The following is a 14,715-nucleotide window of genomic DNA, read 5'->3' as shown; positions in this document are numbered from 1 at the left end:
ATCGGATCTCTGTGCGATCCTACATTCGCTTGCAGAGAAGCATATGCCATTTAGGTCAGGGAGATTTACTCTCAGGGAAGCACTTGCAGGAGTCCAGCCTCAATCCTTGCTACATTATTTTATTGCTGCTCGTTATTCTGATTGCTGGTGACCCCACAAGCAGAGCCCCCTGGAATCCTCTCTGGGGCAGCCCTGCTCGCCTCTTGCAAATGCAGTGCTGCGGCTTCCTTTGCAGAGTTCAGCGTTTCCTTGCATTCCTGGGTGCCCCTGTATCCTTGAGGAGGCAGCCTCGCAGTTATAAAAGCCCGAACTTGGATGCCTTGCGTCACTCTGAAGGTCTCCTGCCCACGAGTCTGGCAGTGGCTTGGTTCTCCCTGGCTTTCTCCCTCTTGCTCTGGCTGCCGCTCTCCCACGGCCCGCTGTGATGCTCCCCAGGCATCGGCCCCCTGTGCCTGCTTTGGGCATCCCTGCAAGGGTAAGCCAGTTCTTCTGCCCTGAGGATACTCGGCCCCTGGCCCGCTGCAGGGCACATACCTCTCCCATGGAGCTGCCCCCCACCTCTCTCAAGGGGAAGATGCCCAGGCCGTACAGCGAGATCCCGGGCAACTGGAAAACCAGCTGGTTCAATCTGTATTTCTTCTGGAAGGACGGCGGCTTCCATAACGTCCACAGCATGATGGTGCGCAATTTCCAGCAGTTCGGACCCATATACAGGTAGGGATTCCCTCTTGGTTCTTGTTGCTGCCCTCCCCAACTTCCTGCAAGTGTTTGTCCCCCCAGGCTCAAAGCTTGAGGCAGGCAGCTGTTTTCAGGCTCGCTGGCTTCATAGGTGTGCAGGGTGGAAGACTCGCCAGACCGGCCTTGGGGGCCGCGGCCAGCGCACCGTGAACGACGCCGTGTTCCTTGCTTTGGGACTGCCTGCAAGCCCTTCTGAGGAGCATCTGCCGGGCTTGGCGAGCTGCACCAGATTGAATCTGAACTTCCCTCCCAAGGGCAGTGTGAGGCACAGGAAAGCGCAATGAGAGCCAGAAACGAGCCCAAAGTTTTCCTTTTAACTTGAGGAGGAGGGGAGAAGCCCAGTCGATTCGCCCACTGCTCATCTGCTTCCTTTTCTGCCTCAGATGTTCAATGCTATGTATACATTCTGGACAGGCGCAGGCATTCCTGCCTGCTGAACATCTCCAGTGTAGTTTGAAGCAATCTGTTTGGCCGTGAGGCAGGAGCCAGTCCTTCTGCGTGTGTTTGACAGATTATTATTATTGCATTGCATAATTGCTGTGGTTGTTGTTAATCGCAAAGTTGTGTCTGGCCCATCGCGACCCCATGGACCACCCTCCTCCAGGCCTTCCTCTCCTCCACCATCTCCCAGAGTCTACTTAAGCTCACACCAACTGCTTCAGTGACTCCATCCAGCCCCCTCATCCTCTGCCATCCCCTTCTGCTTTTGCCATCTATTGTTCCCAGCATCAGGCTCTTCTCCAGGGAGTCCTTCCTTCTCATTAGGTGGCCAAAGTATTTGAGCTTCAACTTCAGTATCTGGCCTTCTAAAGAGCAGTCAGTTACACAACTGAACATGAGCTCGTCTGGTTACTTGCAAGCCTGTTCAGTTTGCAGGCTCACATCTGGGGCTTTGAATGTTGCCCGCTAGCCTATTTTGGGGACAAAATCATTTCTCCCCAAACCCTAAAAATTGTCACTGCAATTTTGTTGATGGAAGAGGCAAAAGAGGGTTCTTAGGAATGCCCTTCCCACTGACTTAGTAGGATAACGTAATACCATGGAGCAAGGGGTCTCTTGAAGACCTTACCTACTGCAGTGAAATAATGTTAGGACAGAGGGTCTCTTGACGGTCTCCTGCCAAACATGAGCTCTTTCCAGTAAGTTGGCTTGTTCTTGTTACTGGGCAAAGACAGCTTTCTCTCCACTATCTGTCTTTCTAAAGAGCCATCAGGGTCGGGTCACATAATTACCTGCCCTTTTTCCTCTTGCAAGGCACCCAAGTTGGCTTGTGTACGTAACTCTGCTCCTCCCTGTTTCATCTGAAGAACAGCCCTGAGACGTTGGCTGGGCTGAGCGGGGCTTGAACCCGCATCTCCCAGGGCACCAGTCCAGTATTCTAACCACTGAGCCACACGGTTTCTCTGCTGGGAGAGGCGCCCTCACGAAGGGACGTCCCGTGGATTTTATCGCTGGGCAGGTTCACAAGCGACAGACTACTGCGAAGAGGCACAATAGCATCAGGCCAGGAAAGGTTCCAGGAGAGTCGCTTGCTCTTTTTAAAAACTCTTTTTAAAAACTGGCTCTTTTGAGAAGTGTTTAAAAACGCACCCGGGGAAGCACTGCAGAAAGTTGGAGAGTGGCTCACTCCGATCCTGCGAGCAGCCCCAGACATGGAAGGGACGGGACTGGCGGGTCCACAAGAGGTCACGGAAGGGGGCGGCTGGAAGTCCCAGCCTTTCTCTCCCACAAAATCGCGAAGAGAAGCAGCTGGAGGGCCAGGCTGGCGTCATGCCTGCTTCACGGGGAGGGGAGGGGAGGGGAGGGGAGGGGAGGAGGGGGCTGCACCAGCCCCCTTGGGTTGCTCGCGGGATAAGGGAGGGATTGTAGCTGTGCCGAGTAGAAAAGTAGAGCGTCTCTGCTCGAGACCTGCTCACCTGGCTTGCTGTCTCCCACCTGACACCCTCTGGATATGTCTGACTGCAACCTCCAGACCCACTCCCCATCAACCCCAGCCAGTGGGGGCGGTGCTGGTGGGAATGATGGGAACTGTAGTGCCGCCCATCTGGTGGGGGCAGTGGCCGGGAGGGGGAGGCTGGGCAAGGAGGAACAGTGGCACACCCGAGGCAACACGGAGGGCTTTGTACTGTGTGTCGGGCACAGCTGGGCCCATGCTGGGGTTCTGCACCTTCCTGGGGCCCCCGGGAAAGCTCCCCCCGCAGATGGGCTCCTCTGTCGGGGACCCCGGCAGATGGCTGCTGTCCACCAGGGTCACGTGCATGCAGAGCCGAGGCGAGGAAGAGGAAGAGTGAGAGCAGCCACGCTGGGCTGAGCGAGGAGAGGCGTGCAGAGCGAGTGCCCCTTGCCAAGGGCCCCCGAAACCCGGGACTGGCCCTGCTGGGATGAAGCCCTCCTCGGGGGGAGGCTGGCCAGCATCCGGTGTAATCCAACCCCCTCCCTCTGCAGGGAGAAACTGGGCATCTACGAGAGCATCAACATCATTGATCCGGAAGACGCCGCTGTCCTCTTCAAGCACGAGGGCATGTACCCCGAGAGGCTGACCGTGCCCCCGTGGGCGGCCTACCGGGACTTCCGGAACAAGCCCTACGGCGTGCTTCTCAAGTAAGGCCTGGCACGATGGGATGGGGGGTTGGGACGTGGCCCCGAGTCAGCGGCCGAGGAGGAAGGGCCAACAGCGACGGAGCGGTCCAGGTTGTTTTAAAATGTGAAGGGGACGTTCCAGTGCTTGTTTCGCGGTGGGTCGAGAGCAGCGGGGAGAGTGGCTATTAGCAGCTTGAGAATTGAACCAGCTGGTCCTGCATGTACACAGAAAAGTGGATGTGGATGATGGGCGGCTCAATGTCGCATGGTTTCACCCAGTGCTCAGGCCCCAGATAAATATGCACCGGGGTTGCAGGCTCAGTGATGCCTCTCCAAGCAAGTTAGCTCGGCAAAGAGCGAAGTCTTCACTGGGACCTGCTCCCAAGGGAATGTGCACGGTGCTGGACATTCTGAGTTGGGGGAAAAGAGGTTTCAGGACAAGACAGCGGGCTCCTTGGTGGTGGCACCCCATTTGTGTAAGAAACTCCCTGAAGAACCAGCCATTCTTTTCTCCCAGGCATTTAAGAGACCAGGTTCTAGGTCGTTATGGCAGTTTTATTGTTTTGCATTGTACTGTGCTATATGAAATACCTGAATCATAGTTCATATTTTTCAGAATTATATGGTGCTTTAGTGTTTTTAACTGCTTGCAAGCCATGTGGAGAACATCAGTTATCAGGCAGAAGGAAAATATAGCAAATAAATAAGATGCTTATGCAGGATGCAGGCTCTGGAGCCGACTGCCACTAACCTCCTTTCTTTGATCCGCTAGGAATGGGGAGGGCTGGCGCCAGGACCGCCTGGTGCTAAACAAGGAAGCCCTGTCCCTCCAGACCATCGATAATTTTGTGCCTCTTCTGAATGAGGTGGGGGAAGATTTTGTCAAGAGGGTCTACATTCAGATTCGAAGCAGCGCCCACGGGAGATGGACAGCAGATTTGACCAATGAGCTCTTCCGTTTCGCCCTGGAGTGTGAGTGGGGAAGGGAACTTTGAGACAGCGGGGGCGATACAGCTACACAACCTTAGAAATAATGCTTAGGCTGCAGTGAAAGGCAAAGCCAGCCATTTAATTTCTGGCCCGCTTCATCTCAGATAAGATACATGAAGCGCTTAGTGTCCACTCCACCCTAGAGTATTCCAGATCCATAGAAATCCGTTCTCTCCTCCAAGCTTAACTGCCCTGCAGTGGAGGATTCAGGAATGGGGAGCTGCTGGGTCCAGAATGGGTTTATGGGCGCACCCACCCATGGGAAACGAAGGCGATGTGCAGGCGGGCTGCTTAGATTTGGATCCCCCTGGTCTCCACCAAGCCATGGCAGAAAGAACACGGGGATCCCTTGGACCAGTCCTCACGTCTGTCCGTCCCCACAGCTGTGTGCAACGTCCTGTATGGCACCCGCCTGGGCCTCCTGCAGGACTTCATCGATCCCGAGAACCAGCAGTTCATAGACGCCATCACGCTGATGTTCCATTCCACCTCGCCGATGTTGTACATCCCGCCGGGGCTGCTGCGGAGGATCAACTCCAAGACCTGGCAGAACCACGTGAAGGCCTGGGATACCATCTTCCAGCATGGTGGGCGGCCTCCACGGGTTGGGGGCGCATCTCCAAGCCTTGCGACGGTGTGGGACTGGGTGGGGCGACATGCCACTGACGTGGCTTTTGAGCGGGGTTGAGGTGGCAGGGAAGGGTTAGGGGACAGAGGAGGCTCAGACCTCCAGCCTGTTGCCGTTGCCAGGGCAAAACTATGGGATGTGCAAAACACAAGACGCCTCTGCACACAGCCAGCCCATGAATCCACCTGGTCTTCATGCATCTAATCTCTAGGGCTGGGCTCTCTAAAGTCCATCTTCCCTGCCACACACTGAGCTCTCTCACTCCTGACCTTTATTTTATTTCTTAGTGCTTCTTTTTTCTGGGAGGCCAACTGAATGCAAAGGGAAGATTTTATGAAGCAGCAAGACCTGTCCCATGGCAGGCACTTTGGTAGAGTTCCCGTCACTCTCTCTCAGCATCCTAACGCAGCTCCCTGGCCTCGAAAGAGTGGGGAAGTGTGCTCGGAGATTTCATGGGCGGGTCGGAATTTGTTCCCCATGGGGGGAAGTGAAAGCCCAGGCACGGCTGAACGGGGGGTGGAAGCAGGGGTGGGTCCGTGGCGTCACTGGAGTGAGCCAACGCACCCTGCTCAGCCGTGGCATCAGCTGCAGATCGGCAGAGCTCATGCCACCGAGAGGGTTGCTGGGAGCACTTGCGGCTGCCTTGCCCACGCTCTGGACATTTCGAAACAGCTACATGCTTCCTCTTTGTCTCGCCAGCTGACAAGTGCATCCAGAACATGTACCGGGACCTCCGCTTGAACCGGAAAAGTGCCAAAGAATACATGGGCATCTTGTCCAGGCTCTTACTGCAAGACAAGCTACCGATTGAAAACATCAAAGCCAGCATCACGGAGATGATGGCAGGAGGGGTGGACACGGTAAGACTCAATCAATCAATCAGTCAATCAATCAATCAATCAATCAAATCTCCACGTACCTACCTAACAGCCCATCCATCCATCCAAAGCTTCTGTTACAATCTAAGAGTGACTCTGAAGCCGGATTCTGTTCTTTCCATGCGCTAACGGCCAAATGTCTCTCTCACCATTGATCGCTGCTGCTCTTGTGCCCCCAGACGTCCATCACCCTGCAGTGGGCCATGTACGAACTGGCCCGAGCCCCCGCCATGCAGGAGCAGCTGCGCTCGGAGGTCTTTGCAGCCAAGGCAGCCTCCCAGGGGGATGTCCTGAAGATGGTGAAGTCGGTCCCGCTGCTCAAAGCGGCCATCAAGGAAGTGCTAAGGTAGCGGGGGCTCCTCTCTAGGGTGCAGCCAGCGTCCTCGGGCGAGGGATCGGTTTTCTGAACGAACGAGATGCTTAGGAGGTGTCATCCCGTTACAGTCTAGTAAGACTAGCAATTAAATCCAAGATAAAGAAAAAAGCCTCCATGCACAACATCACCCGCAAGGACAACAAGATGGGTGCCAATACCCAGGCCACCGTGATAAAAATTCAGTGCAATGCCCATAAAATACAGCAAAGAATAATGAGCTAAAACCAGCCTATAAATAAAGCAGGCACTGAAACTGATAACATAAAAATAGAAGAAAATCATAATCGTTTTAATGATGGAGGGTCCAATGGGCTTGGACAAGCGTGGCCCCTGTAGTGTTGAAGTCAGCCAATCCTTGCCTCACATCCTGGAGTGGGTTTGTGTTGCGTGAACAAACGCCCCTCTCCTCTCTCCTCTCACTCACTCAAGGCTCCATCCAGTAGCGGTGACAATACAACGATACACAACCCAGGAGATCGTCCTCCAGAATTATCTGATTCCTGCCAAGGTGAGCAAGCCACGTGGAACCACGTATTTCTTCTCTCTCTCTCTCCCTCGAAGTTTTATTTTATTTTATATTGCCGTATTGTTAAACCGCCCCAAGACCACAGTAAGGGACAATCTAGAAAAGTTTTACATACATAAAAATAAAAGTATTCAGGCAGGCAAATGAGGCCTTCCTGACTTTGATCCTCGGGGCTGAAAGAAAGCAATTGGACCCAGGGACGGAGGAAGCACCAAACGGCCGCTATCGCATTCTGGATACTTTACATCAACCACCCGCAATCTGGTTCCCTCCAGATGTTTTGGACTGCAGCTCCCTTTGACGGTACTTGCTGGGGCTGATGGGACTGAAGTCCAAAGCAGCTTAGGGAAGGCCGCCTCCCATGGAGCACTATTTTCTCATGGTCCCTTCACAAAGCGCCCCTGGTAAATTGCCACCCCGACTTCGCCAGCTCTTCCCCTCCGTTGGTGGCGGCCGCGGCATCAGAGGTGGCTCGTGAAGTGGCGGGCCTTGGAGGCCAGGCCGCTCAGCGTTTGCCCGCAGCGCTCTGGCCGGCCGGCCCCTGGAATCAGAGCTTCACAGAGCTGGACGGGGCCTGGCCGGCCATCAGGCCCAACAGTGCAGGACCCAGGTCACCCATCCAGAGATCAGCCCGGCCTGACCCTGCTTAGCTTTCAAGATTAGGCAGGATGAGGCACGTCGAGCCGGCTGGAAGCACTCTGCTTGCAGCTGGGCAGTTGTCTCCTGGCTCTCCCCTTTTCCCGCAACACGAGGGTCTGGGCAGTGCCAGGGGTCACTCGAGAGAGACCAGCAGCGGAGAGTGGCCAGCTGGCCTTGGGTCCCCTCCTTTCTATTGGAGAGGCCAATTTCTGACCCCCCCCCCGCATCAAATCGCTGTGCCTCTGGGTTGCCCCCTGCAAATCAAATGATTTATTGATTTCAACAGGAAGCTGGAGCCGTGGTGGGTTTGCATGTGGAATGAAATCTCTGAGGGGCTGCAGGTTGGGGGAAGAAGAGGTGGAGAGCCAGTCCATCCCTTCCAGGAGGCCATCCTGGACTCCAGCCAGAAAGCTGATGGAGCGAACGGGTCTGCTTGGCTCTTGCTGCTCAAATCAGGGCCTTTTCTGTTTCGCTTGGCCTTGATGCTGAGCATCCAGCCACTGCTTTGAAAACACGTTCCTCTCTTGTCCTTCACCTCTTCCTCCCATCGCCGCCTTTCCCGTCTGCATTCACTCTGCTGCCATCAGCTCCCATTTGATTCTCCTTCCTTGAGAATCAAAGCCCACCTCACGCCCACCTCTGTGCTTCCTGCCATTTATGAGTGCCAGGGCACAACGTCACAGGTGTCCAAATTTCCATCACGGTCTCAAAATTAGCAAATGCACATTTTGCACAAAGCAGTGTCCATGCTGGTCCTCTTTCGGGGACGCTCTTCTCCTTTGGGAAATTCATACATGGCAGCTCCGCTCTGCCCACGCGATCATTGCCACAGGAAAGCCCAGGCAGGACTGGGGTCTTTTCTGGTTATGCAGATCCTTCAAAAACAGGCCTTGGATTGCTGTCCAAGCTCACATAAGATATTACTCCGAGGAGGCCGGGTTTTCCCCAGGAAGTGAAATAAGGTCGATTCTTTAATTTTGGGGGTTTATCAGTGAACGGGTGAGTGTGAAGGCCGAGACACAGGATGTGGAGAAACGTGTTCCTTGTGCTTTTAAAGCTGCCTGATTTGTGTTCCCCAGAGTGAAACTCATTGACTGCAGAGATCCTTACACTTCTCTGAAATGTGCTGCTTCCTAATCAAGGTGATGCAGACAAAGGGCCGTGTCCAATTAGTGTCCTGCGGGTTGAGTTGCACCCTGATGGCCCGACATCTTCAACTGCTTCTCCTTCTCTCCACAGACACTGGTCCAAGTAGGAACTTATGCGATGGGCCGGGATCCCCGCTTTTTCACCAAACCTGAGCTGTTCAACCCCGAAAGGTGGCTGAGCGAGGACTCCAGGCACTTCCGAGGGCTGAGCTTTGGTTTTGGGCCGCGCCAATGTCTCGGGCGCAGGATTGCAGAACTGGAGATGTACCTTTTCTTGATCCATGTGAGTCCGACCCTGTTGCAATCCCTCGGTGCAAGGAGTGTGTAAGGCCGCAACGTGGTGGGTTTGTTATCGCACATGCTCTGGCCAGTTGGAACTGACGGTTGTCGGTGGCACTGGGAGGCCGGACTTTCACGGTGGTGCCCTCACGAATCGGCATCATGGGATGTTTGAAACATCTTCTGAGCTGAAAGGTCGATGCACAGACTCGGGCACGGCAGGGCTATCGAACCTCTTCTGGCCTGGCCTTCTGTAACGCTGGAGAATCTCCCTGGAGGCGCATTCCAGTGTCTGGGAGGGCTGAAGCCAGACAAGCCAAGAGGAAACACCCCGAATCCCCACATAGTTCAACCTGTTAGAAAGGGCCGGGGTGAGAAGCTGAGATGTGATCAGGCACCGTGGAGGAAAGGGGTTGTGGCCAGAGGGAATGGGCCATACGGAGAATGCTGGCAGGCCCAAATTTGCCCTCATGGGAGCAAAATTTTGCCCTGGGGCAGATGTTCAGTTCCCCTGGTGCAGGGAGAAGGGTAAGAAGTCAGCCACGTGATCAGGAGAGAATGAAATGTACAACCAATGATGATTATGTTAAAAGTGGTAATGATTAACAGTGGTCTGGAAGTCCAGTTCTGTCTCCCATGATGGGGATCCAAACTGCCGGTCATGAATGTGGTAAGGATCCTGGTTCCAGTGCATCAGTTTTAGCAGTGCTAAATACCTGAATCTCTTGCATCACACCTGCTTCCTGTTTTCCATCCTGCCGCCGCCACTGTCTCGTTCTTTCCCTTTCTCTCTCTCCCTCCTTCCAGATGCTGGCAAACTTCAAGATTGAAATGAAGAGGGGAGTGGAAGTTGGTACCACATTTGACCTTATCCTGATCCCAGACAAGCCCATCCACTTGACTCTACGGCCTCTCGACTCGCATCCACGAGCGAAGGAAGAATTCCCATCAGCCTCTGGGGCAAGATGAAGCACGTGACACTTAGACAAAGGTTGGATGCTGCCCGGCCGGCCCACATACTACCCAGTCGATCAATGTCCCAGCATTCTGCGGGCAGCTTGCAGAAACACGGGCAGCGGATGAGATGCCGACTCTGAGAGAAACGATCCGGGGCACATCTCCTCAGCATCACGTCCCTTGCTCTTGAGATACAGTTTAGACAAATGAAGGAGACCGGCCAGGTCTTCCGGTAGTCATAGGGTTGAGTACGATAGTAGCAGAGCCTCTTGCGTCAGGCACAAGATCCTTCTGGCCCAGGGTCTCGTTTCCCACCGTGCCCAACCAGGTGTCTTTGGAAGGCTCCAAGGAAGAGCAAGTCACAATAGCATTCCTGAGCTTCTGCCGCCCTCCACAACCCCGCTCTTTCCGCAGCACTTTATTCTTCCGAGCTCCCTTTCTGGAGGGATGCTCGGCCGGGTGAAGAGCAGTTGAGAGCATGGGAGCCATGTGGATCAGAGCAAAGCCCAGGCTAGTCCAGCTTCACCCAGTGGCCAAACAGTTGCTTGGTCCCCCACCGCTGTTGTCCAGGCTCACACTGACCTCTGGTCTGGAGGCCCTCAGGCCTACCAGCCATTGCCAGCTTTCTCCTCCAGCAGTCCGACTGTCCAGATTGGAGAGCACAACACCCACCACAGGAAATCTTGAGCTAGCAGATGTGATAGCTGAGAATCCCCCAAGCAAATCATCCTTCACAGCTGAGTTGGGTTCATTTGGGTGGCAGCTAGGATAAAGTTGGAGGGGGCCCGGCATGCCAAATTGTTCCAAACCAATTCACATCACTTCTAAGTTAGTTATAAATGAAGAGAAACAGGATAGAACATGGAGGGACAACTGGATCGACAAAATCTTGTAAATCGTCCCTTGGGGACGACATTTTGCTGAAAAAATAAACTTGCATTTCAACCAAGTCTATGTGCTCATTTTAACTTGTTTAATTTTTAATTTGTTCTGTTGGCTTACTCTGGTCTATGACTTTAATGAAATTGAGTCGAAAAACATCCACATGCTGACCAAGTGGTTTGTTTTGTTAAATCGGGTGCACAGATTTTACGCTTGTGGGACTGACTTTGGTTTCACCTTCCTTTTTTACCACCAACCACAACCTAGAGGAAATGATGTACCCATGTGTCTGAGCTCAGGAAAGAATGGAGCCTGCTATCCATTCACACAAAAAACTACTCCTAGGTATCCAAGCTTCCCTGATTCTGGCATTCCTTTGACTGAGTGGCTGTTCAAACTTGTGCTTATTAAGCAATTGGAAGTCAGAAATCCTGGCTGATCACGCACAGCCACCAACCAATAGATCCTGATCAATCTTCTGCCCTAGACCATAGTTAAGGATGGCCACATTTTCCCCAGCTTTGCACATAACAGCAAACCACCATTAGCCAAAAGTGGAAGCCCGCGGGAGAAGGGGGAGCTCAGAAGCACACGGTTTCCTTCTAAAATGCTAAACTAGGGTCCACTCTTAGATCCGAACACAGCACTGGGAATGCACGATCCCATTCTGAAGTGGTGGTCCAGTATCTCACCCCGGTTTTCTCCTTTCTTCCAGATAAATCACCAGTTGGAGTTTATTGACCTCATGAGTAATATTGTTCAGGGAAGGGGCACCGAGACTTTAGTACAGCCATATAAGGAAGTCTGTATTCGGCTCAGCTTCTCACAGGGTGAGATGTACCCAACCTGGGGCCAATATTTTCTGTAGAGAATCGGTCCCCCTGCATACGTGGAACACCATGGATCTCACAGAGTCACGACAAAACCTGGAGGCTCCAATGCCTCTTCTGATCGGCCGGTGAATTGAGACGAGTCTTCTGGAAAGGGGGAGAGAACAGACATCAGTAGGGTGCCCCAAAACCCCTCGAAAGCTTTCTTTCCCACCCTTGGGGCAGGAGCCATTTTGATAGCCAAACACCCATGTGGGATCTTGCGTTGCTGCTCCCCCATCCAGGCAAAGCTTCGGCAAACAGAAACACAAAAGCAAAGGGAGGGTATGCCAACACGACAGCGCTTCCCTGCGTGGCAAAGAGGTTAAGGGAGCTGAGATTCCGTTGCCTGTTTCCCCCAGAGGAAACAGCCCCAGGACATGGGGTTCGGGGTGCCCTGGAAGCCACTGGGCCTGTGAAGATGTAGCCCCAGAAAAGCGCTGGGATCCACCAGTCAGGGTGAGGGGAGAGGCCAGGGGCTAACTTTTTAAAAGGACTACCTGGGCAGTGCCCCAGGAACCCCACTTCCATGTAAATATGGTTGGCTCCCGGCTGGTGGAATAGATGCCACATCACTCTAAGCAAGCCACCCAACAAACTGGAAACGTTAAAAAAATGATGGGGAAAATATGGGCCTGTGCTGCAAACGGAAGACTATACCCTTCACAGATCACGCCCCACGTGAATCTGAGGTAAGTTCCATTTATTTCTACTGGTCTACTTTAAGAAGGGCTACACTGGGTGCAAGGCTCGGTCTGTGTTAGAGAACGGGGCTTGGTGTCCTGCAGCCACACTGCTTCCATTAAAGGGGCTGCTTTTGTTTCCAGCCTGGCTCATTTCCAAGATCACAGAAATGCGATCCAGCAGCGACTCCTACGAAATGACGGCAGACTTTTCGCAGCGTGAGCAGCTGCTAATCGGAACTGTTCTGGTCCATTGGGCTCCCGGGGCGCTTGGTCTTTTCCTAGGACTTCATCCCATGCGCGTGCCTCCACGATTCTTCTCTGATTTGGGAAACGCAGCATTTGGCACCGTTTTCCCAGCCCTTGGGGTCCCTTCTTCATGGCCACTCGGATCCACCTGGCCTGGGGAGCTATTGTGTGTTCTCAGGGGACACACGCATAGCCCCATAACAGAAAGGAATGCGCATCTTGGGAGTCAGCGTTAGCATGCTTGCAAGCAAGTTGCTGCAGAATTAAATTTGCCCGAAGCTCAGCAGAGTACCCGGATCACAGAGTGAGGAACGGAACAGCCTTCCACCTTTGCAAAGCTGGCTCAGGTTGAGCCGGGCAGTGAAAGCTATTGCGAATGGGATGAGAAAAGCGCTGCTCTTTGCTGACCTTGTCCTCAAATGCTGGACGCGGCTGTTTGCTGTCTCTCAGGCCCAGTGAAGCCCGGGCAATTTGTGATAGCACTCAAGGGCAGAAAGAAAAGTCCTTCATTCATGGATGGCACCCTCTCTGCTGGGTGATTTATCTCTCCTTGGCAGCTTGGGACAGTTAAGAAGGCAGAGATAGTGTGTGTGTGTGAGAGAGAGAGAGATAGAGAGAGAGGCAGGGCTGTTTAACCGGCAGTGTCTCTTTAGGGTCTCAGGCGGGGGAAAGCTTGGAAATGTTGGGAACTGACCCTGGGATGTTCTGCTTGCAAGGCATGTGTCCCAGCACACAGCTGTGCCCTTTCCCAAGCCAAACTGACTTGTACCCCTGCATTTTCTTCCGTGCGTCCAAAAGCAGTGGTGGATTGGTGCGAATTGGTGGTGGAGGCAGGACTGCAGCCTGGTTTAGGTGAAGGAAGACGTGAGCATCGGGGAATGGGGGGAATCCTTGGGATGCATCACGTTCACGGGTATTTTGACGGAGGGACGAGGAGGCTCTTCCGAGATGCTTGGATGGTGATGCTGGTTGGATCAGGCCAGGATGGCCTGCCCACCATGTAGACGGAAGGGCTCTTCTGCCTTTTCGCGGTCCCCAGATAAGGGCACTCAGCTTCAGACGAACCTTCTGCAGGGGACCAAGCGGCCACCTCTTCCAGCCCTGTGCTCCTACAGTGGACAATCGGATGCCTCTGGGTGGCCCACGGCTATGGCGTGAATGCAGCAGCCCTTTCATGCCCATGTTCCCCAACACCTGGGGCTCAAGGGCTTGTGCTTCTAGCACTGGAGGAAATACCCGGTCATCATGACTTATTTGCCATCATTTGTATGGAGTTGGTTTCCCACCTAGCAATCGTGGGGGATTTTGTTACCCGACCAGGGGATCTCAGATTGTGGAAGGGGTGGAGGTCCCACACCCAGTCACTGAGGGCATTGACCAAGGGGCAGTCGCCGCACTGACCTAGGAGCACCGCTGACCCTGCACTGGACTACTAGTGTGAGTTCTTCCCTGTCTTCACCGTGTACATCTTTCTGCTCTTCTCGTCTTCATCCCCTCTCCCTTCCTTCTCGTCCTGTGGATATGGGAGCGGGGAACGTTAACCAGCTGCAGACATTCCACAAGGAGCTAACCTAAGGCTGAAAGGAACGGCCACGATGCCTCCACAAGATGAGGCAACTGTGGTTGTGGGAAGAAGCACCAAATTTGCCCTGGTGCATCCAAGATCAGGAGTGGGCGGGAGGTAGCTCTCCAGATATCTTGGACTTCTTCTTCCCAAAAGCACAGCCATATAGAGTCAAGAACCTGGGAGAAGAAGTCCAAAAATGGAGACCCACGTTCTTACCACTTCTGCCCTAAGTTGTTGTGACGTTGCGGATGTCAACCTTGAGCGAGCTTGCTGCCCTCAGGAGCTGTGATGGACAGCGCCTGTCATCAAGGTTGGAGGAAGAGTCAGCTGCCGGTCTGGGTGGACCGGAGAAGCTCTGGGGCCCTTGGCAATTTTTAGTTGCTGTTTAAATGTCCCCATGATGCACCAGGGGGAGACTATACCAGGGGGAGACTATACCAGGGGAATACCACCTCAGGGTCAGATCAGGCCCACATGGGTCCCCAGTCTGGCTCTTTGGAGTTCTCCAGATGGTCACAGGACCTTCTTTTGACCACCAACGGTTTCAACGGCTTCCCCAGCTTTTGTACAAGATTTCCCCCCATCCTAAAACTTGAACTGGTTCTCTTGGTTACTGGCAGTAAACGTCTAAAGCTAAAATAGGCAAGTAGCTAAAATAAGCTAAAATTGTCACCTGTCCTTTCGGTTTCGCACCATTTTGTCTTTGGCCTCATACACCACTGCGTT

The 14,715-nt window shown here is 53.6% G+C and overlaps 1 protein-coding gene across 1 annotated transcript; it reads left to right on the top strand.

Annotated features, from left to right (window-relative positions):
• Nucleotides 1-316: 316 nt before the first annotated feature.
• LOC123033771 (cholesterol side-chain cleavage enzyme, mitochondrial) lies at nt 317-10,670 on the top strand. The gene is made up of 9 exons (XM_044450565.1): nt 317-714; nt 3,184-3,339; nt 4,091-4,290; nt 4,692-4,895; nt 5,636-5,796; nt 5,994-6,160; nt 6,620-6,698; nt 8,595-8,786; nt 9,590-10,670. The coding sequence occupies exons 1-9, from the start codon at nt 425-427 to the stop codon at nt 9,749-9,751; spliced, it is 1,611 nt and encodes a 536-aa protein (XP_044306500.1). The 5' UTR covers nt 317-424; the 3' UTR covers nt 9,752-10,670.
• The last annotated feature ends 4,045 nt before the right edge of the window (nt 10,671-14,715 follow it).

Source organism: Varanus komodoensis, unplaced genomic scaffold (assembly GCF_004798865.1).
Source record: "Varanus komodoensis strain SLA01 unplaced genomic scaffold, ASM479886v1 scaffold67, whole genome shotgun sequence".
Lineage (NCBI taxonomy): Eukaryota > Metazoa > Chordata > Lepidosauria > Squamata > Varanidae > Varanus > Varanus komodoensis.
This window is presented reverse-complemented; position numbering and strand designations above follow the sequence as displayed.